The sequence below is a fragment of the Taeniopygia guttata genome, chromosome 3, assembly GCF_048771995.1.
Source record: "Taeniopygia guttata chromosome 3, bTaeGut7.mat, whole genome shotgun sequence".
In the NCBI taxonomy this organism is placed as follows: Eukaryota; Metazoa; Chordata; class Aves; order Passeriformes; family Estrildidae; genus Taeniopygia; species Taeniopygia guttata.
This window is the reverse complement of record NC_133027.1, coordinates 103,406,489-103,427,410: the sequence shown is the minus strand read 5'-3', so window position 1 is coordinate 103,427,410 and position 20,922 is coordinate 103,406,489. Positions and strand designations below refer to the sequence as shown.

At 46.9% G+C, this 20,922-nt stretch overlaps 1 protein-coding gene across 1 annotated transcript in view; it reads right to left on the bottom strand.

Moving 5' to 3' along the window:
• Positions 1-442: 442 nt before the first annotated feature.
• VASH2 (vasohibin 2) overlaps positions 443-20,922 on the bottom strand; it is a 34,712-nt gene continuing 14,232 nt past the window's right edge. The window contains exons 4-7 of the mRNA XM_002191639.7: positions 18,116-18,190; positions 9,370-9,751; positions 7,430-7,545; positions 443-2,875 (exon numbers count right to left, since the gene is read on the bottom strand). Of these exons, the coding sequence (XP_002191675.5) occupies positions 2,806-2,875; positions 7,430-7,545; positions 9,370-9,751; positions 18,116-18,190 (643 nt within the window). The 3' untranslated portion in view covers positions 443-2,805. The remainder of the gene's footprint in view (positions 2,876-7,429; positions 7,546-9,369; positions 9,752-18,115; positions 18,191-20,922) is intronic.

Genomic DNA, 20,922 nt, shown 5'->3' with positions numbered 1-20,922 from the left:
GTAATGCTGGAAAACCTGCACCATTCAGACACAGTTGTCTCCCAGAAGCACTTGTGGAATTTTCATCTGTGTTGCCTTTCCCTGACTGCAGACAACTGCAATTAAAGAAGCTCCTCAGTCCATTACAAAATATGTGCACCTGCCAAAGCATTCAGCTTACATTGCTGAAAATTTGGAGGGGGCTTCTTTTGTCAGTCATAGGTAGTTGTAACTGAAGATCTTTCTTCTACGTATTAACAGTGAGGTTGATGCCAAGGATGAGAACCCGTTTGATCCTGGATTCTGTCTGGTTTCAAGCATCTGAGTAATCTCAGAGATGCCAGCATACTTAGATAGAGGCAACAAATTTCTGGGTACACCCACACTACAGCTAAAAACATTGTTCAGTTGTAGCAACCCTTGTTAAGAGCAAAAACAAAAACAAACAAACAAACAAAAAAAGTAAATCATAAAAAAAGACTACCATGATACTTTTATTGAAGTTTCATGCTGTGCATATACAAGTAGTGAAAAAAAGCCCAAAAAGTCATGCACATTTTTCTATACTATTTGACCACTTTGCTGTCACTTGAACCACACTTAAGACAAATGCCATCATAAGCAAGTTTCAAGAGACTATTTCAGCAGAACTTTACACAAGGACCAAAAGCAATTTGTCAACACACTTCTACAGCATTAAAAAGCTTCAGTATCAGTTAAGAGAAAATAAAGTGTGCTGGACAAGGGAAGAAACTATACAAGCATTATTTGAGCTGTAGTAAACCATGGTTTCAATAGAAAAAAGTTGCAACATATCACATAACATTGTGCTATAGGATACAGCTGATCAAAAGTTTTTCCACATCATTTTATCCATGAAAAGTCATTTAAAAAATTATTTCGGTCACAAGACACTGGGCAGCATGAAGTTTGAAACCAAAACTCTGCAGCTGATGTCAAATTACACAAGAATTTCTACCAAAAGAGTATTTTCCTCTCTTCAGCTTCACTCTTTGACCAAAAAATATCCTTACTGTGAACACAGGAGTGGGAAAGTTTAGAGAAAGAGGGATGGGAAAGGCCTTCCTGTTATTGATATGGTAAACTTGGATAAAGAGGTGTCACACTTTTGAAAAGTATTCTTTCTAGAGCTTCTGAAGTCTTAATTAGTAGGAAGCCTTTAATTGGCTGTAGAAGGTTGCTGGGTCTTGGCTTTTTCTTCCTGTCCTAGGCAGGTGAAATTCAGTTTTTTGAATAATGAGGTCTGTGAACAAGCAATTCTTTCCTTCTGTATTCATTCATTTTCTGGCTGATGGAAGTGTTCTAGGAGCTTACATCATTCCATTTGAATAGAGCATTACTGTCAGTCTGTAACAGCATCCATCTTCATCAAGATCCCAAAAAAATAAGTGCCCAGGAGGGGAGGTACACCAGGCCCATGGCAGCATCATCTATGAGCACAGCACAAAGGGTAGAGGCTGGACATGTACAATAATCCAGTTTATATTTAGGCACCTAATGAAACATTTCCAGGAATGCAGCACTCAAATGCTTCCAGAGAACTTCACTAAGTTGAATGGTGGACCCCAGCGAGTCTTAACCGTGGCACTTGAGAACTCTGCTGTCCATCACAGGTCCTTAGCCAAGGCTTACAACAAAACAACTGAGCAGGGAGGAGGCAGACAAACTTGATTTTCATCTCTTTCAGTCATACTTCCTTATTCAAGTCTGACTAACCAGTTGTTACTACAACACATGCAGGAAAACTCCCTGCACAGCACAGCAGAAGGTTTAACTTCAGCCTGCCATGCCTGATTTAATACAAGGTGTCAAGGCATCACCATCAGAGGCTGCTCAGCCTTTCAAAGACAAGGTTCAAATTTGCACATAAATGTGGAGAGAAAAGCACATAGTCTCAGGTTAGCAATTCCCACAGTTCTTCCATTATTCCAGGTACTACATATATGAGAAAAAAGCTGACTTGTCTCTACAAAACAGCAATCTCTATGTTTTGTGCTTCAGCGGTGTAGTTCAGAAAGACTAAAAGCTTGTGACAAAAGTATAAAAAAATTATGAAAGTTTAAAAATTCATTATTCATCAATTATCATTTAAAAAACCTCAAACCTCATATCTTGTCTAACAAGTTGTCAGTGTCAAGAATACAGCTGCATATTACTTTTACTTAACACCTTTCGGCAACATGCAGAAAATAATAATACAGGTGGCAGTAAAACATCCAGTGCTGTTTTAATACTCCCAGTAATGCTGGGAAACAGTACAAATTGGTTAGAAAACAATAATACTGACAATTTTGCATATCTATTAAGTCTAGTGAGGTAATATTGATAATTTAAAAACTTATGCCACTTCTTCACTGCTTGCTTTTATTGCTGAATTAAAGATTTATAGTGAATATGGTTTTTTTTAATTGCACTGCACCCCAGCACATCTTAATATTAAGAATATGATTTGTTAGTTATTCCAATGCAACCACCCAGCACAAGGCCAAGTTCAGTTAACACTGCTACAGGGAAATTTGAAGAAACTCACACCACTGAGTCACCTGCTACATGATGGGAGAGAATAAAAAATCTCACATCCTGGCAATTCTAATTTTAGGTTCTCTTCACTGATGCCTTTTCTATAAATTTAAATAAATACTGCCACCAAAAAAAAAAAAATTGCCCCCTATTTTCTAAGTCAAACTTTTATTTTGAGAGTACATAAGTTAAAAAATAGTCCCATTCCTTTTTCCTTCCGAGGGAGTGCAGGTAAAGTGCAGCGGCAGCAGCGGGAAGCCCTCTGGAGTCCGCAGGGTGGCTGTGTCAGATGCGGAGCTGGTAGCCCACCTCGTTGAGTGTAGCCAGGTCTCCCTTCTTGTCCAGCACGGCCGGCCTGCACACAGGGGAGGGAAGAGGGCAGCTGCTGACCATGCAGGCGTGGAGAGCACAGCAGCCACACAGGGAAAAGCTTGCCTCAGAGGAGGGCTGGATAGAGCTATGGTCGTGTCGTCATCTTAAACACAGTCCTGGTAAATCTGCTGCAGGAACTACTGTGGTAGAGTTATCTGTGCACTGCCTCTGAGGCCATGCACCAGTGAAGGACAAGCTGTAGCATGCTGGGATCCAGGATGTGAGCCTGAAGCACCCCCTCCTTCTGACTTGAGAGAGGGTCTAAATGAGTAGCTAAGACTAAACACACCCTACCTGTCATCTCCCGAGAGCAGGACTCCAGCTTTTAGAACAAAGCTGAAACAGCTGAGAGCGAACAAGCAGGGCTCTCACAATGCCACTGCGTGTTGGCTCTCCCCCAGCCTGCCCCCTGCTCCTGGCTGGGCCTGTGTGAAGGGCTGGAGCCCAAACAGAAAACATTGGGTGGACTCCCTTCAGCCTCCTGGCATCCAGCTTTCTGATACCATTCACCTGAGCAATCACACATACATGGATGCTGTTAGGCCATTTAGGTATTCCAACAGCCTGAACCAAAGGAAACCTTGAGCTATCAATCTGTCTCTTTATAGCAAGCAATGGAAAAGGTCCTGCAACGAAGTTGTCAAAACAAAACTATGCAGCTGATTTATAGTCTGGAAGTGTCTGATCTGAGCATTTATTGCAGGCTCTTGGCTGCTTTCACACTAAGCCGTCTGTTTGCTTTTCTGAAGACAGACATTGTTTAAAGCACACATTTCTCTAGTACTCTGTAGCACGTCTGCTGCCCTGCAGAAACACAGCCAAAGCCCCAGCAGTATAATGGGAGGCTGACCATGGCTCCAGTGCTTTCAGCTCCTCAGGCCTGGTTTCCAGCTCTGTGTGTTTACTCTTTGCTCACTACGCAGCAGATGTGATCCCTGAGTTTGCACAGCCAGGCTGGTACTTATCTCCCTGCTGCAGGCTGCCAGCCCATTCCCGCTGGAGCAGCTCAGGGCAGGCAGCAGGTCCCAGGAGAGGCAGCAGTGTCACAGGCAGGCTGGAAACCAGGGAAAGCCCAGCCCTGCCTGTGGCACACTGCTGGGGCACACACCAGGGAAGAGCTGTACTGCTGCAGCCCCAAGAACTGGGGGTATATGTATAGCTCACACGTGCATGTGTACAACAGAGCCTCAATTCAATAAGGATTTTTTTATTTTTAAGAGCAGAACTGTTAACACCAGATCCCTGCTGAGAATCTGCACAGCATTTGAGAGTTGGGGACATTGCTATGAACAGCTAATGCTCTTCTGCCTAGCAGCACATTGAATGAAACCTGTTGCTTTGCCATTTATCTAATCACCTCTCACAATAACCTCACCATCCTCACTGCAGTACTGCCCTGCACCATGCCTCTTGTTTGTCCCACTTTAAGTAGCTGACAGAATTGAAGGAGTCTTCACTGGTCTCTCTCATTTGCAGGAAAGCATCACACTTAAAGAAATCACTGCAAGATAGTTTGCATTTTTCCACATTATTCCTTCAGAGCAGATGGGATTTGACTAACCAGTAAACAAGCTACAAGCTGTATCCCTCAGATCTTGTGTAGGAGTCAGAGACCAGCAAGAGATGCACTGTATGAAATTTCCAGTGTCCTTCCTTCCCCCTTCTCTCCAATTTAGGGATCTTATTCACACATTTTTCTCTTTCCCCTTTAATTAAGATCACAATATGGTTTTGATTAAAGTATGCCTGGATGGTGGCACCTTCTCTGATTACCCAGAAGAGATGGGGAGTCACTGTACAGCCAAGATGACATTACCATTTCCACCCATCCACAACTGTCTGTAGCTTTTAGCCGCAAACAGGCTGTCCTCTGTAAGTTTCAGGAAAAGAGAAGACTTGGACCAGAGGCACCACAGATCCCATTCTCCTCAGCTGGCAAATAACTTTATGCCAAACGTGTCCTTTCAGGCAAGGGGCCTGATGGGCTTGTCTGGCCCATCAGATCACACCTCCTGTCCAAAGCACCCTGAGCAGTTTAGCAAACTGTGCCCAGCTGCTGGGCACACAGGATTCATGAGCTGCCTGATGTTACACATGCTAATGTAATCCTGCCCCCTTGCACACCCTGATAAATCAGACTAGCAGAATTTCCCTTTCAGCAGCTACACTGGGCTAGAAGCACATGAGGCCAGTGTTGCCATGCCACTCACAGAGCATGCCTGTTAAGGCTCAACATGAAACTGAAAGGAAATAGATCTGGTGAGATGACATTTAGGAGCACAGATTCTCCAACCTACTGAATAATCCTCCCTTCCAAACTCATAGCAACTCTCCCAAACCCCTCCAGCTCCAAGAACTCCTAGTGAGGATGAAACACTGCATTGCCTGTTCCAGCACAGGTCTGCAATTTACTGCACCCTTCTGCTTTGGGACTTCAGAGGAAGGGCAAGTGGACAGAGAAAGCTTCAGACTTACCAGAGAGATTGACACCACCCTATCTATAGCCTCTGTATTCATGCCAGATCACACCAACTGTGGGCTAAGAGCACAAGGACTGCTGCACACCTCAGTTAACAGGCTGCAATTTGACTACACACCAGCCTCCTAGGCAGGCATGCACTGGGTATTGCATTGCCACCTGTCCTGCAATGTGCCCCACCTGCCTTGCAGCTGCATTTCCAGGCTGAATGGCTATCATGGGCCTGCTGGCAGCCACCACTAACATCTACCTAATAAAGCTGAAGGGCCAAGGCTGAGAAGTTCAGTGTTTGTGGCTGTGAAATCCTCTTCCATCGTTAAGCACAGTTTCAGCCTTTGTCCTTCAGAAACAATCCAACCAAGACACTCTAGTTCACCATTCCATATATCCTTCAGTGGGAGATTTCTCCCAGCAGGCCCATATAATTTTACTGTTGACAAAACCCAGGCTGTAATAACAGCTTGTCAACAGCAGGTGAAGCCTTTCAAACGAATGTATTATTCTGCCCCTGCCAGATCACACTAGAGCAAAATACTCCTCTCCCCCTCCCCAGCAAGCTCAAGAAAGCTGTAATTACAGCACGTAAGAGATCCACAAAGAAACATAACAATGTTGATAAGCACAGCCATTCTTTTGCTTGGATTCCAGCCTAAAGCCTAGCAAACCTGACTCTTTCCTGTTCTGTGTGTAACACAAAGGCTTCTCACTCCATCAGGTTCTCAGAGGTCCACCAATATGGAGAAGAGAATACCCCATCTCTCCTTTTTTATTTCTTGCCTTATGTCAACCGCTGCACGTGCCCGGATGTGTCATTCAGCTCATCCCTGACCTGGGGATGCCATTCCCCCTTTAAGGCTCACAGCCCATCACACTGTGTCTGGGTCCTGCATCTTCTATCAGGGTGACCCAGGGTTTATTTTAGAGTTACATAGAATTTGCTCTTGATACAGAGCAGAACCACTGAGCAGGTAACAGGTGCTGAAGCCACTGTAAGGCCATCTGTACACTCCCTGTCTTTCTGTCCTGGAAAAGCAAAGCTGCCAAGGAGAGATCAGTCACTACAGAGCAGCCACATACCCAGCAGCTTTTTCAGGAAGTCACCTCAACTGGAAAGTCTCCAAGCCCAGTGACACTCATTCCTCTCCAGAAATACTTGATGCACTCCAGCAACTGCAGAAGCACTATCAGAAACTCAAAAATGAAACTGCTCCTCAAAGAGAATCTAGGGGGTGAAGAAGCCTGAAGCAGCTGAACCCATTACAACTATAATTATCGATGCACTAAACAAGGAGCTCTCAGTGACAAAGCCCAAAGTACAGCATCGTGGACTGAGTGTGAATGAACATGTAAAAATAAAAGCTTGCTGTGAAATCATCTGATGCTAATGTACCCTGAAGTTATCTTTAGAAGGTTAGTCTAATGTCTTTGTTAGCTGGTTTAAAATAAAAAAATAAGTGCTGAGACAGTAGTCTGGGAGCCTATTTAAAAAGCAATGATCATAAATATCTGACTAATCTGGGTTACGTATAGGCTTTCACAGTTGTTAGCTTCCTGGCATGGAGCACTACAGCTAGAACTCAACTCTTCCACATCTAAGGCAGGGGAGTCTGAATTGCCAGTGGCTGTAAAAGGCCTGTGGATCTGGAAGCACAGTTTTATCCATTTAGAGGTATTGCATCCATCCTTCCCCACACAGCTGAAGAACAACTCTTAGCTACGACACACATGGAAAGAGGCCTGGATTTTTTCTAAGCTGATTAAAATCAAAGAATACAATTCAAGTGATGTTGTTACTTTGGAAAGACAAGTTGACTTTTCCCCTGTCTCTGTCAGCTGTTCAGTGCAAGACCCCTGCACAGAGGGGCCATTAGGCAGCAAGAAGCACAGCAATGCCAGGACATCAGCAGCAGTGCCAGCAGCTTCTGGAGCCTCTGTGGTAACAAAGGCACCTGGTGCAGTTATCCTGTACGTGCCAGTGAGCACGGAAGTTTTGTACAGCAAAGAAACATCACCAGCCTCCCCTTCTGCCCCAGCAGGGATGGTGGCAGGAATACTCACGATTTATCTCTCCTGCAGGCCCGTCTCTGAGGGCTGCCTTGCCTCCGGCGAGGGGACAGCGACTTACCCCGGGGTCTCTCCTTCATTGGAGAATGGGCACTTGAGGGTTTCAGAATCTGTGAGAGATGGGGGAGGGAAGGAAGTGGCAATAAAGACAATGATTCAATTGCAAATAAAAATTTAAAATAAAGGGCCTCATACAGTAGCAGGGATGGCACACAAAGAGCCTTCAGTCTCTTGGGGCTTATTCAAACCCTGCCCAGGTTAAGAGAAGCTCAAAACTGTTATCATGTGATAGCTGTTCAGGGGCTCCCTGCAAGAATTAGTTGGTATCACCAGTTCAGTTCCCAGCTGAATACTGTCTCTTTCTTCAGAGCTGGCAACAGCAAGAGATAAGAAAAATGGCTTTGAGCCTCAGCTGAAAGAAACTCAGGCAGCCAAATCACCCTCTCCAGCTTTTATCTCAACAAACAGGAGTGACCATCTCTCAGGCTGGCAGCTGAACTCTGACAGTGAGGCTTTTCAGCAGGTCTCCAACCTGCCCCATCCTCCAGGCCCTCCAACATCAGAGGGCCATCAGCATTACACTCACACTCCCAACTGCTTTAAAGACCTGATCCTCCAAACTCAACACACAATGCAAGGCCTCTGAATTCTGTAGTAACTCGAGGGAAAGATCAGGTGCTGGGCCTTCAGCCTTCAAGGGTTCAGGGCTGTGGTCCTGGCCCTGAGGCACTCAGCAGGGTAAGACCCAGTGTCACAGCTCAGTGCACACAGAGAGCTGGTCCCTCTATCAAAAGCAAGTACAAAATTCAGTAAATCATCCACCCATATATTTTTTCGACTCTAGCCTGCTTCAGCTGTTTGCTCTCTGGACAGTATTAAAAGTGCATGAATAAAGAAGGAAAAAACCCAAACTTAATTACATCATTAATCAAGCCCATATGCTTAAGGTGACAGCATGGTACAAGGTGGCCCTCAAAACACCTTGGCAGGGCAGGAGAGATGGCAGCAGAACACGGGGGCTATGATGCCACTGGCAAGGCTCACCCCAAGGTCAGGACAAGGGGGCAGGTGCCTAAGCCAAAAAGGCACCTGGCTGCTACGTAGGAGCCGTCCTTTAGCAGGGAAGGGGACGAGAACCCAGAATAACTTGGACACGATACCACATACCTCTCCACAAGAGCCAGACCCATACTTAGCAACACACCTGCTCTGCTTTTGCTGCTGACAGCCAGCTGGACAGGCACCAAATCTGCTTCCACCATGACCACAAACAGCTCCTCACCCATGCCAGGCTCAGAGGCACGGTCAGGGACACCCCTCATCCCCAAGGGCAGCCAAACCCTTCAGGTCCCTGGCAGCCTGCCCTGTCTCCCCACTGTTTCCCAACGAGCTCTTCAGTCCAACCAGCCAGCAGGGAAGTCGGTCAGGGAGTCGCTTTACTCGCCTTTCCTACATAACCTACTCTGTGATTTAGCTGAGGGCAGTAGACATCACCCCACTGGCATGTCCTGCAAGGAGATACAACCACTGACACAGATGTCCCATGGCACCTCCTGCACCTCAGGTGAAAAACAGACCCCTCCTGCCTGCAACTAGGCCACTCTTCCCAACAGTTCCAGCCCTAGCCATGCTGATTCTTCCCAATCACCGTCTTCATTGAGGAAAGCAAACTGGGCAACACCTCCCTGATAGCCATGGAAAAGTTTGGGCTCAAGTGTTCCCCAGGCTAAAGGGGAGATCCTTCAACTAAATAACTGTAAAGGCTTGAAAGCACACCAAACCCTGCAGAAGCAGCACTGAGAGAAATGCAAGCACCCACCCAGCACACCTGATACCTGCAAGATCTTAGGCTGACACACAGCTAGACCCATCTCTGCAGGATGGGACTAGGCACAACTGCCTCCTGAGCCCAACACCCAGGTGCACGGACCTACCTTCATCCTCATATCCCTGGCAAACTTCTCCAGCTCCTTTCTGACTTCTGTGCGCATCATTTTGGACACATTGAGGACCAGCTGTTTCCACTCGATGGGCTGAAAGCTGTGCGGCTCGTGTGGGACGTACAATCCGATTTTGACTTTTTTGACTGAATGCAAGTACTTTTTATAGGAGTCTTCAAATTCGAAGATGAGGTCGCTCAGAGTTCGGTAAGTGAGAGGTTTGTCCATCAGATCCGATCGCCTGCTCATGCCCAGCGAGCCGTAGCGGCCGTTGCAGTAAATCCCAAGCACCACGTGATGAAAATAGTTCCCTGAGAAGTGGGTTTTAAAGCTGATGGGGAATCGTTCCACGGAGGGCTGCCCGTTTGTTAAGTAGCTGGGGTGCACTGCATCAAGGCAACAACGGTGCTGGGAAAGCAGCAGGTACAATTACACCTGGGAGACATCTGCAGCAGGTTTGGGGTTTCTAACTCCCCCAAAGGGCTTTCCTGTAAACACAAACTTAATTCTCACTGTGAGAATTCATTCATCTCACATTCATCTCTGTGCCCAGATACCGCCGGTGCTGCCAAAGCCCATTTCGCTGCTTGGAAAATAAGATGCAATGGTTCCATTGGGGAAGGGCATTACTCTTAACCACACTTAGGGAAAAGATAAAAACCACAACGCTGTTCAGGTCAGCACACCCAAAGAGAAACCACCCTCCTTAGATCTGTGGAAGTTCCCCATTTGATACCTACATCAAACTCCCACACTTCCAAAGAGAAAAGTGTTTACCTCCCTTTCTTGAGGGTTTGATACAACTTAGTTTAATGAGCCTCATTTTCTCATGTCTTCAAATAGTACCAAGAAATTTGGATTTATTCCTTGCCAAGGTGACAGTCTGCCTTTCCTTCTGTAAACTGGCCTTCAACATTGCCACTCCTCATACAGAGTGTTTTAGCATGTTACCCTTGCAACATGCTGCTGAAAGGAACCAAGGGAAAGGTCCAAGATGAATAATTAATTAGATAAGCACAGAGGCATGGTCAGAAACAATGCTCTTAACAAGTAAGCCCTGGAATCACTGACTGGCCATTTCAAAGGCACCACGTGCAGAGGCCAGGACCAAGCTCTGTGCCAGTGTAGTGTGTGATCTCAGAGGGGAGCTACGTGCAGGTCACCTCCTTGGGAGGCTGCTGGCCCGTGCCAGGGAAGGACAGGCTGAGAATCCCTCACACAAGCAGCTTTGCGTCAGCACCTACGCTGCACGCAGCTCCCTGCTGCTAATCCTGGGACAGCTGAAACTCACCCTGGCTCCACGTGCTGGCACCTGGCCCCTGGGACAGCAGGTGCCCTTCCCCTCTGCAGCTGAGGCCCCCACCCGTGCCTGGGGGATGGAGGAGGGATGACCAGAAAAGGCTGCAGCAAAGCGCTCCAGCCTGGGGTTACTCCAGCCAGAGGCACCTGCTGTAACCTTGGAGCCATCCCTTGAGTCAGCTGGTCATGGTGCTGCCACTACAAAATACACCAGCCCAAAAGGCAGCACTGCCAGGATAGTGCTGGGGCATCCTGACAGATGGAGAAGTGGGCTCAGTTCCCACTGAAACTGCAGGAACCTGCTTTGTCCAGGATTCTGCTCTGGGCATCGCCCACATTCCCTCTTCTCCCTACCTCTTGGCCAGAAAGGAGGTATGTAACAGCAGTGAAACAAGAGCCACCACACAGCTGAGATATCCTGGGATGTTATTGTGACCAGCCTTCCTCCCCTGCCTGCATAGCAAGGCTGCCTGACAGCTGCTGAGAAACTGAGAGCACAAAAAAGCCTTTGTATCAAGACTGTAAAACACAATTTGGGCTCCATTCTGGTTCTGCCCAGCTTGATAAGCCACCACCTCACCACCAGTGTGACTCCCTGGGATGCTGACCCCTGCCTGCACCCCACATTTCACCTCTTCATTCTACAGGGTTGCATGAAAAGCATCCAGTGGCTCTTATCTCTCTCTAAACCATTTTTTCAGGGGGATATTTCACCCAGTGTTTGTTGAATTTCATAAATTCAAACTTTTGGCTTCTGGGCAAATGCAGGAACCAACTAATAAAGAGGTCCATGAACCGCCCAGAATCTGAAGTCAAGAGCAAGGAGTTTCAAAAACAAACAAACAAACAAAAAAAAAAGCATGCAAGAAAAACACATTGACACAGAACTTTCAGAACAGCCACAGGGAAGCTTTTCAGTTGCATGTCAAACATGTTTAGCTGTATTCAGTGCTAGATGTCATCGGCTTTAGCAGCCTGGAGAAAATGTATTAGAGGGTAAAGGAACAGATAAAACTGTGGGCTCAGCTCACTGTGCAGTTCACTGGCTGTATGACCATGAGTCTGGAAGACTGTGCACAGCAGAGCACAGACCTCCCTGCCACACACATCTGTCACCCAGCCAAGGCCACGTGCACCCACCTCCTGCCCCACTGCCATCAAACACAGACACGACACCCAACAGTGTCAAAGCCCGCCCCGACATCACCTACGCAGAACAGAAACAGCTCTGTTTGCTTTAGATGGTCTCACTGGATCGCTGCTGCCTTAGGACTAGCTTCTCCAAGAAAAATAGCTCCACCCCATCATCAGGAGATGATTTATAATTAAAGATTATAAATACACTGCAAGGGCAGAACAGGGCCCAGCGCCATTATGTCAACTGGAAAACTCAGCACACACTCACCTCATTTAAAAGGTCACCTTGCTTTGGGCCTTAAAAGGTGCATCCTTTGTACATCAAAGTCATGTTACAATAATTTTTGTCCTACAGACTGATTCCTGCAAAAGCCCATTGTATTTATCATTCTGTGTAACTGAAAAAGCACTACCTTTTATTAACACCTATGAAGCTTTCAAACATCACCACTATTTTTCCCCCTCATTATGAAAGGGTTTTCACTCTGCTCCCCAAGTGCCTTTCTGTTAAGTCCATACAAAGCTTTGGTGGCCACCCGCCTCACATACACACTTCTGCCACAAGGGCTCAGAGAAGTTGCAATTTAATCTCATTAAATACTTAGTAGGAGTAAAAGAATCTTTTGAGGGCAGAAATTACCCACCATCAAATAACCCAGCAACAACTGCTGTGGAAATTAACCTTTAGGTACAGGTTGCTTCTGCTGAGGGACTGGTTAATGAGAGTCCCCACCCGAGATGAAATACACAGCAAATGGGCTGGAAAGGCACATCAGATCTTCCCCTCTGTCCATGCATCATTATTACAGCTTTCCTTTCTGCTCTGCCCAAGGAGAGCTGTATTGTGGCAAACAAAAGGCAAGCACACAGCAATGCTGCAGCTGTAATCACACTTCTGTGAGCTGGGACTGTAACTGCAGGATGGAGAGTCAGGGAGTGAATTACATGTCACAAAAGAGAAGCAGCGCAGAGCAGGAGAGGGCAAAAGCAGCTGCAGCAAAGCTCCGTGGCCTCCTAATCCTGGGTCTTTATGACAGTCACAGTGATGGAGCTGGGCTCTTCCCAGTGGTGCCAACCAACAGGGACAAGAGGCACCAGGCAGAAACCGAAGCACAAGAAACTCACAGGTCAGGCACAAAGAGAGTCCTTGCGAATTGGTAACAGCAGCCCAGATCTAGCCAATCACTAGAGGGGCTCTGCGGGCTCCATCCTCAGCCCAGGTCTCTTCAACAGCTTCATTATAACACGGACACAGAACTCAACGAAAATCTGGGGACAGCACCAAACTAAGAGCTGTTGACTCCTTCAAGGGCAGAGAGTCACTGCAGAGAGACCTCAACAAATTAGAGAGACAGGCAACCACCAACCACAGGAAATTTAACAAGAGCAAGTGCTGGAATCCACACCCAAAAAGGGGCAGTGCTTCATGTCTTAAGAGCGCAGCAAGGGTGTTTTGCTGAAGTCTGGTTAAGATGAGTACAGGAAACTACAGCTTGTCTGGTTCTCTCCTCTCCTACCACTCCCACGGGCTGGGGCCATGAGTAAGTGCCACTGAGCAGCAGTGAGCTGGTGGGATGGCATCAGACTGGGGAGCAAGGAAGCAGCTCTAGTTACATCAGCAATGCTGAAGCTGCTAGCACAGAGCAGCATGTGGAGCGGGAGGAAAATAAAACCATCAATAAGGCTTCAGTAAAACCAGAAGAGTTGGTTTTCCAAGCAACTGCTCAGAGGGCCCCCAACCACCAGCAATAAACACTTGGAGAGGTTTCCAGCTGGAGTCAGATAGCATTTCCCATGGGCTTGGGATTGCTTACTGTGAGGCAGAGTGCTACTGAGCCCACATCTGGAATGTTGTCTACACAGAGGGCCCAGAGTTCCTCCTGGCAGCTCCAGGGTCCATATAGGAAAGGCTCAAGCAGCTGGCTCAGCTGCCCAAAGCTGGACTGCCAGGGTGGCATCCCTTAGATTGAGAAACCTACTCCCCAGCGCCAGCTACAGTGAGAGGTGGGACTATCTAAAGATTAGACCATGACAATGTAAGTAATTAAAAGCTCTCTCTCAGCTCTTCACAGCCACCACAGGGGCTGTGGACGTTCAGCACCATCCTCCTTTCCCATATTTCAGTTAGCAAGTGGGTCAAGTTGTAGACAAGCAGGTAGGAGGCAAAGAGGAGCACTACACAGACATCAGTAACCTGCAACGACTGCAAGAAACTCTCCCCCTTACTGAAAACTCTCACTTCCAGCCCAGGGATATACCTGCTGGCCTGCAGGAGATGGATGGACCCAGGTCTCCACTGGTGATAAACATCATCCACAGATTGCATCCACAGTAGGAACAGTGCAGCAGCTGCTGAGTAATTTCTCACTCCTGAGACATTTTTGCTCTTCTCTTCTTGTTTAATGATATTATTGGCCAGGGGCTCTAATACCCTGTGTGGGTCCATGCATTACCTCACATGAACTGGGAGAAGGATGCTGAAGGCAACGGGAGCGATTTATGTGATTTATGCTCAGCCAACGCGGACGCGCTCCGCAAGACTCCCCGAGGAGGGATGCAGTGCGCAGCTTCCCTCTCCCCCTTTGATATTTTGCTCTCCACGTTTTAATAAATTGAATGCAGCACAGATAAAATTCCCTTGGCACCTTCTGGTTTACTATTCCCTTTCATGAGCTCAAATCAATTGGATCTTTGCTCAGAAAGAGTGGGCTGAACGCACCATTACTCAGCTGATTTACAACTGAACTGAGAAATGCCCTGGGGAAGACAGCAGGAGGAATGCTTCTGGTTAGGCACTGACAAGCAGATCATGTAAGCAGAGAGATATGAAGACAGTTCAGACAGCTACACAGAGAAAAAGAGCTGTGCAGACTGCTACAAAATAATAGTGGAAGATCTGCTTGAGGTTTTGGTCATCTCAGAGCAGCTGCTCCCTTGGTGTGTGCAGGCAGGGTAGCTCAGTACTTTCCTCACTGCCCTATAAAAAGGCTCCAAGATCAAGTGCATAGGCAATTATGCAAAACTTAATTCTGCACCAAGAGGGATTATAGAAGCATTTTATAAAAAGTCACAGAGTAAAAGGTAATTGCACAAGCCAGCAAGCAGCTCAATTAAAGTGACATCTCGCTAAGCCGCTCTGCGCGAGCCGGCCTTTGAAGGAAGGCTCACACTGAGGGTCTGCTGCAGCGGGATGTGCTTTTCCAGTATCCAAGCAACACTCGAGGCCTACCAGCAGACAAATTACAGCAGCACCTTATTTCCAGATACATGGAATGGAACCAGAGGTTAACACACACACGCACACACAGGGCTGCTCAGCTCAGGCCTGTGTGAAGGCACTGGCTGGAAACTCAGGAGGGGCTAAGCACATCTTCACCTGACCCTGGAACGCTGCTGGCCTCACCACGCCTGCATCCAGACACTGCAGAGGGCAATGCTGAAGCTCAAAATCTCATGGCTGCCAAAAACCAGCAAACTTCCCCACATGTCATGCCAAAGATGCCTCCCAAAACCACCCATGCTGCACATGCACCACAGCACTACAAGCTTCCACAGTGGCACAGGCTCAGTACCAGCCACTTCCCAGACACGCAGATTCAGGTGCCCATCACTGCTACACTCCTTGTGTACCCACACCTCAAGCAAAATACCTGGAGTTTATAGTGCATGAATCTTCTTAACCTAAATGCATCTGTTACTAGACCACGAGCCAGCAGACAGTCCCTGTTCTCAGACAGAGACTTCCAAGACTGGATGCAGAAGTCCTAGGAAGACCATACATTCCCCTGGCTAAACCTTCTCAATTAAAAAAAAAAAAAAAAAAAAAGTTTGCCCTGAGTTTGCGGTTTTTTTAAATTAGTATCTAGAGACAGAATATTTCATACATATCTTAACTCTCAAGAAACTTCAAATGACAACAAATAGTATAAAATATAGATTTCAACTATTTTGCTTCCTTCACTTCTCAAAAAAAAAAAAAAAAACCAAAAAAACACCAAACTGAACCCACAAGTCAGGTTTTGAGGCAAGTAAAAAAAACCAGCAACGACACTTTCAGGTTATCATGATTATCCAGATTATCCATAGGCCACTAATCACCCTTTGCTCGAATAATCAGTTCACTGCTAGAAATACAGCACTGCAAGCCACACTGACACTGCAGAGGGGCATCAACACCACCTGGGGATTATTTCCCCCTATTCTTTTCATCCTCAAATGGTTTGGGACACAACCATGACACAAGGGCAAGCATAACAGATCCACTGCCATCACATCAAGGGAAATCAGTTAATGTAAACTTTTTGGGCTTCAGGACAGCTTTCAATACGGTTACTCCCAGTATTCTCCTGGACAAAATATCCAGCATACAGCTAGAGAAATACAGAACACAAGGGGTGAGCAATAAGCTCGCGGGTCAGACACGAAGGATACAGCAAATGGGGTTACACCAGGCTGGGCCTCCACAGTGCTCCATTTTAAGGTTGGTTCAACATCTTCACAAATTACTTGGATGCAAGACTCAAAGGTATGCTTAGTAAGTTTGCTGATGACACAAAATTAGGAGGAGCTGCTGACTCCCTCAAGTGCAGACAGACCCTGACAAATTGGGAAGCTGGATGATCACCAACCTGTGAAGTTTAACAAGGGAAGTGCCAGATTCTGCATCTGGGACAGGGCATACCCAGTTGTGTGAATAGACTGGGAATGAGAGGCTGGAGAGCAGCACCACAGACAGGGAACATGAGTTAGCAGTGTCCTGGCAGCCAGCAGGACCAACCACGTCCTGGGGAACATCAGGCACAGCATTGTCAGCCGGGCAAGGGAGGGGATTGTCCTGCTCTGCTATGCACCGGGACAGCCTCACCTCAAGTGCTGGGGGCAGGTTTGGGTGCCACAATATAAAAAGGATATAAATCTATTAGAAGCATCCCAAAGAGGGCAATGAAGATGGTCCTTGAGGGGAAGCCATACAAAGTGTAGCTGAGGTTACCTGGTTTGTTCAGCTGGGAGGAGGCTGAGGGGAGATCTCATTGCAGTTCCAGCTTCCTGGTGGGGGGAAGAGGAGGGGCAGGCACTGATCTCTGCTCTGTGGTGCCCGGTGACAGGACCTGAGGGACTGGCCTGGAGCTGTGTCAGGGGAGGTTTATGTTGGATATTAGGAACAGGTTCTTCACCCAGAGGATGGTTGGGCACTGGAACAGGCTCCCCATGGCAGTGGTCACAGCACCAGGAAGCCTGACAGAGTCCAACAAGCATTTAGACAACACAGGGCCTGAACTTGAATGGTTCTTGTGGGTCCCTTCCAACTCAGGACATTCTATGATTTTTCCTTCTGGAAGGGGGTTTGAGTCTCTTGTTGACACCAAGCCCTTAGAACCCCAATCCCTGCAGCGCATGCAGAGCCTGTCAGCATTCCCAGGGGAAACCCTGTCAGGCAGAGCCACCTCTCAGACCCCAGCCCGAGGCTATCCCTGGCACACACTGCTCAGCCCCCAGCAGCCATGGATTGGCACAGGCACTCCCTGCCAGGCTCTGCCAGCTCCCTCTCCCACGGGAGGGGGCAGCAGCCGCCAGCAAAACGCTGCAGAGACATCCCAGGAGATGGTTTGCTTCGGGGCTCATTTTTAGTTGGGATTTGTTTTAAGCAAAACTTGATCATTTCTGACAAGATGTGTCTGACAACCTGTTCCTGCAGCCCTGCCTTGCCCTCCTCCAGTGTTGCAGGATGGTGCAGGTTGATTTATCAGTGACAGCACCAGCGGGAGGAGAAGCAAGTCAGTGTCTAAGTGACTGAAGACTGAGTAGGAAGCAAGCATTATGTTAAGGGGAAGCTGAAATGTTTAACTGTTACACAGTTTCTGCACAAAGCACAGCTGTGGGCTCAGAGACAAAAGCTAACCCGACTGGGCCACATAAACATCAGAAAAACACAGAACAGAACCCACCTCCTCGGGTGTCACCAAGTTTCAACAACAACCAACAGAGAAATGCTAACAAGGAAAACAAGGATTGTGTATAAAGGTACTTATGTGGGCATTTTGGGTCAGATCCTGACATTATGCAGATGACCAGGGCAGGAGGCAAAGTCTGCATGGCCAAATCACAACAGTTGTGACCTGGCACACAGCATCCCAACTCCCACCTACAAGCCCAGGCACCTCAGCACCTCGGTGATGAATGCCAGGGCAGCTCCCCAGGCTGCTGGCACTCACCTTTGGCTGTGACCCTCTCAAACACCATCTGTGAGGGGCAATGTATTCAACAGAGCTGCAGTGGAACAAGTCACAGGCATGTGAAAGGATACATCCCCAGGATAACTGCTTCAAGGCATTTGATAGGTAAGGACTCCCTGGTCATTTCTTTTGCTGTCTCCATTAACCTAGAACAGAAACAAAACAGTTTTCAGTCCTTCCAGCTAGAGCAATTGACAGGAATCAAAAGGTCCTCTCATACAACAAGAGGCAGGCACCCCCAGTTCTTATCTCAGCAAGAGCTTGGGAACCTGATTCTCCCCTTCAGTGACTTGTTGGAGTCCTGTTAACTTCTGGAGGATGACTGTGGGGGAAAAAAATGAAAAGAGGAAAAAAAAAAAAGATATTGAAAGTGAATGGGAGGAATGCAGTCCTCTCTGCATCTTCCAGCAACTCCCTGAGCATCACCTCAGACTGTAACACAAAGCCCCACTGAACTGTACAAGCTGGCAACCACAGAAATCCCAGAGCAAGACTGAGTTTAGCTCATTTTCAAAATAACCCTGGCTCTCCTCTGAAGGATCAACAAGCAAACAAAGCAACCAGGAGAGAGAGGATGGTTACATGGCCCCCTAAAAGCTACAAATGCCTCCATAATCTCATAGCTACAACTGCAGACCAGAATTTACTGCCTTTTTATCAAAGCCTGCTCCACAGAAAGCTCTACCAACACAGACACTTCACAGCCCTGCAAACTGAATTATTGTCTTGCTGCTGCTCCAGTGGACAGGGAAAGTGGCAAAATCCACACATTTCCTGCAGGAGGGCAGGAAACTACACATGCCCAGGATTTTGCAAGTTCCCAAAGTTTAGTTACAATCTAGATACTATCTCTGGAGTACAACTATTTGACAGGGACAACACTGTGACAAGCAACAGGCAACCTCAGGTCAGCTGAGAAAGCTGTTGTGCCAGACTGACACTGCACTATTGACCTAAGAGTTAACCTATCCCCTTCCACAAACAGATCCTGAAATCCTGGACAGCTTGGTCAAAAAAAAAAAAAAACAAAAAAAAAACCCTAAAACAAACAAAAAAAACCCCACCAAAAAAAACCTGGAAGCAGCCTAAAAAAGGCCAGAAAAATCACATCCAATGCCATGCCAAAAAGAACACCCCCCCCCCAAAAAAAAAAAAAAAAAGCACAGCTGAAAACTTAGCCAAATGATAACTTTTATTTTTCAGTCTTCTCTATCCATATCCTTTCTCTGGGAAGAGCTTTGTAAACAGATCCCTACTCTAAGGAAATACAAGATTAAATGACAAAAATATTTCTATTGGAGAAGATTATGAAAATATGCATCTGAAACCATCAGTCTGTTTTCCCCACCTTCTGATTCATCCACCTCATGCATTTTAAACCTGGTGTTGAATCCAAGCGACAACAGAGCTCCCACTGCTATTACAGCCTGTCACAGCCATTTTGTGTCCCATTTATCCAAGTTAGAATTTATCTTTTCATTTATAAACAACCAGCCCTTACACACTGCCTGCAGTACAGAAGACTAATGAGAGTTTGCCTGCCTCCTCCACACTCACAATCAGGCACAGAACCCCGGAGAAGTGCTGGAAGCCCAGAGCAGCCCCAGGGAGGGCACACAAAGGGGCTCCTTCATCACCCACAGAGGCTCCACTGGTCACTGCAGGGGCCACTGCAAAGCCCAGTCTCTGTCTCAGATTTGTTATGTGCAGATGAGGCATGGGAGGTATCCATAAACATGATAATCCACTGGATTTCCTATCTTCTAACCACATGGGAGTTCCAAACAAAAAAAAAAAAAAATAAAGCTGATAATGAATGTGCATCATGAGGAAAACTGAAAAATGTTGAGTTGTAAAACCTTTTACCTGCAAGCCATTTGGTGTGCCACAAACCAAGCAAGCATGCCTGGTTAACACAGTCTGAGGGGCAGGGCCAGCATCTCCTCCTCAGACACACACAGCAACCTGCCCCTGGATCCAGGAGCTGCACTGGGACCTGGCAGCTCAGGGACACCGATGGAGCAGGACAGTGACAAGGGTCTGTGTGAGGGGAGCACTGCCCAGGATGTCAGCAAAGCAGCACCCACCTGCACTTCTGGGGCAGGCTGTGCCCTCACACACCCATCCTTATTGTAAATGCAGGTGAACCCAATGGGAAGAAATGACGATGTCTGACTCAATTCAGAAGGCTGAATGATTTCTTTATTATAACTATGGCTAAAATACATTAATATACTATATAAAAAAGAAGATACTAAAACTACATACTACTTTATCTAACTCTAACACAACTCGTGACCCTCTCCCGAGAGTCCAGCCCCAGGTGGGTTGGATTAGCCATCAGGCTCAAACAACCCTCACCAGAATCCAATCAAGCACTCACTCCAGCTAAACAATTCTCCAAACACATCCCACATAGGAAAAACAAGAAGCAGAAATAGAAATCGTTTTCTCTTTAATTTTTCTCTGTGCACCTCTATGAAAAATCCTGAGAGGGAGAGAAATGTGCTTGCCACACATCCTGGAGTCCTGGGAGTACTCTACAAACAGTTTGCTTTCTCTCTGCATTTACAGCATGGACCGCAGGGTTTATGTGCATGACCCAGTTCAAGAGCCACTGAGTTTTTCTGCCACTTTTAACAAGCTTGAGTCAAAACATGGCCTTAAACACTGTGTTTGTATTGGAAGCAGAGCCCCTGGAGAATCCCCAAACCACTGCTCCACCCAAGGTAGCACAAGCCAAATCTAAATCACTCCCCACAGATTATTTTTCAGTCTGCTTCTCAAAAGCCTGGGAACCCACCAGCTAATCTATCCTATACTTAACCTTGCATCTAAGAACGTCTCCTAATGTTTAAACTAAATCCTTCCCTTTTTG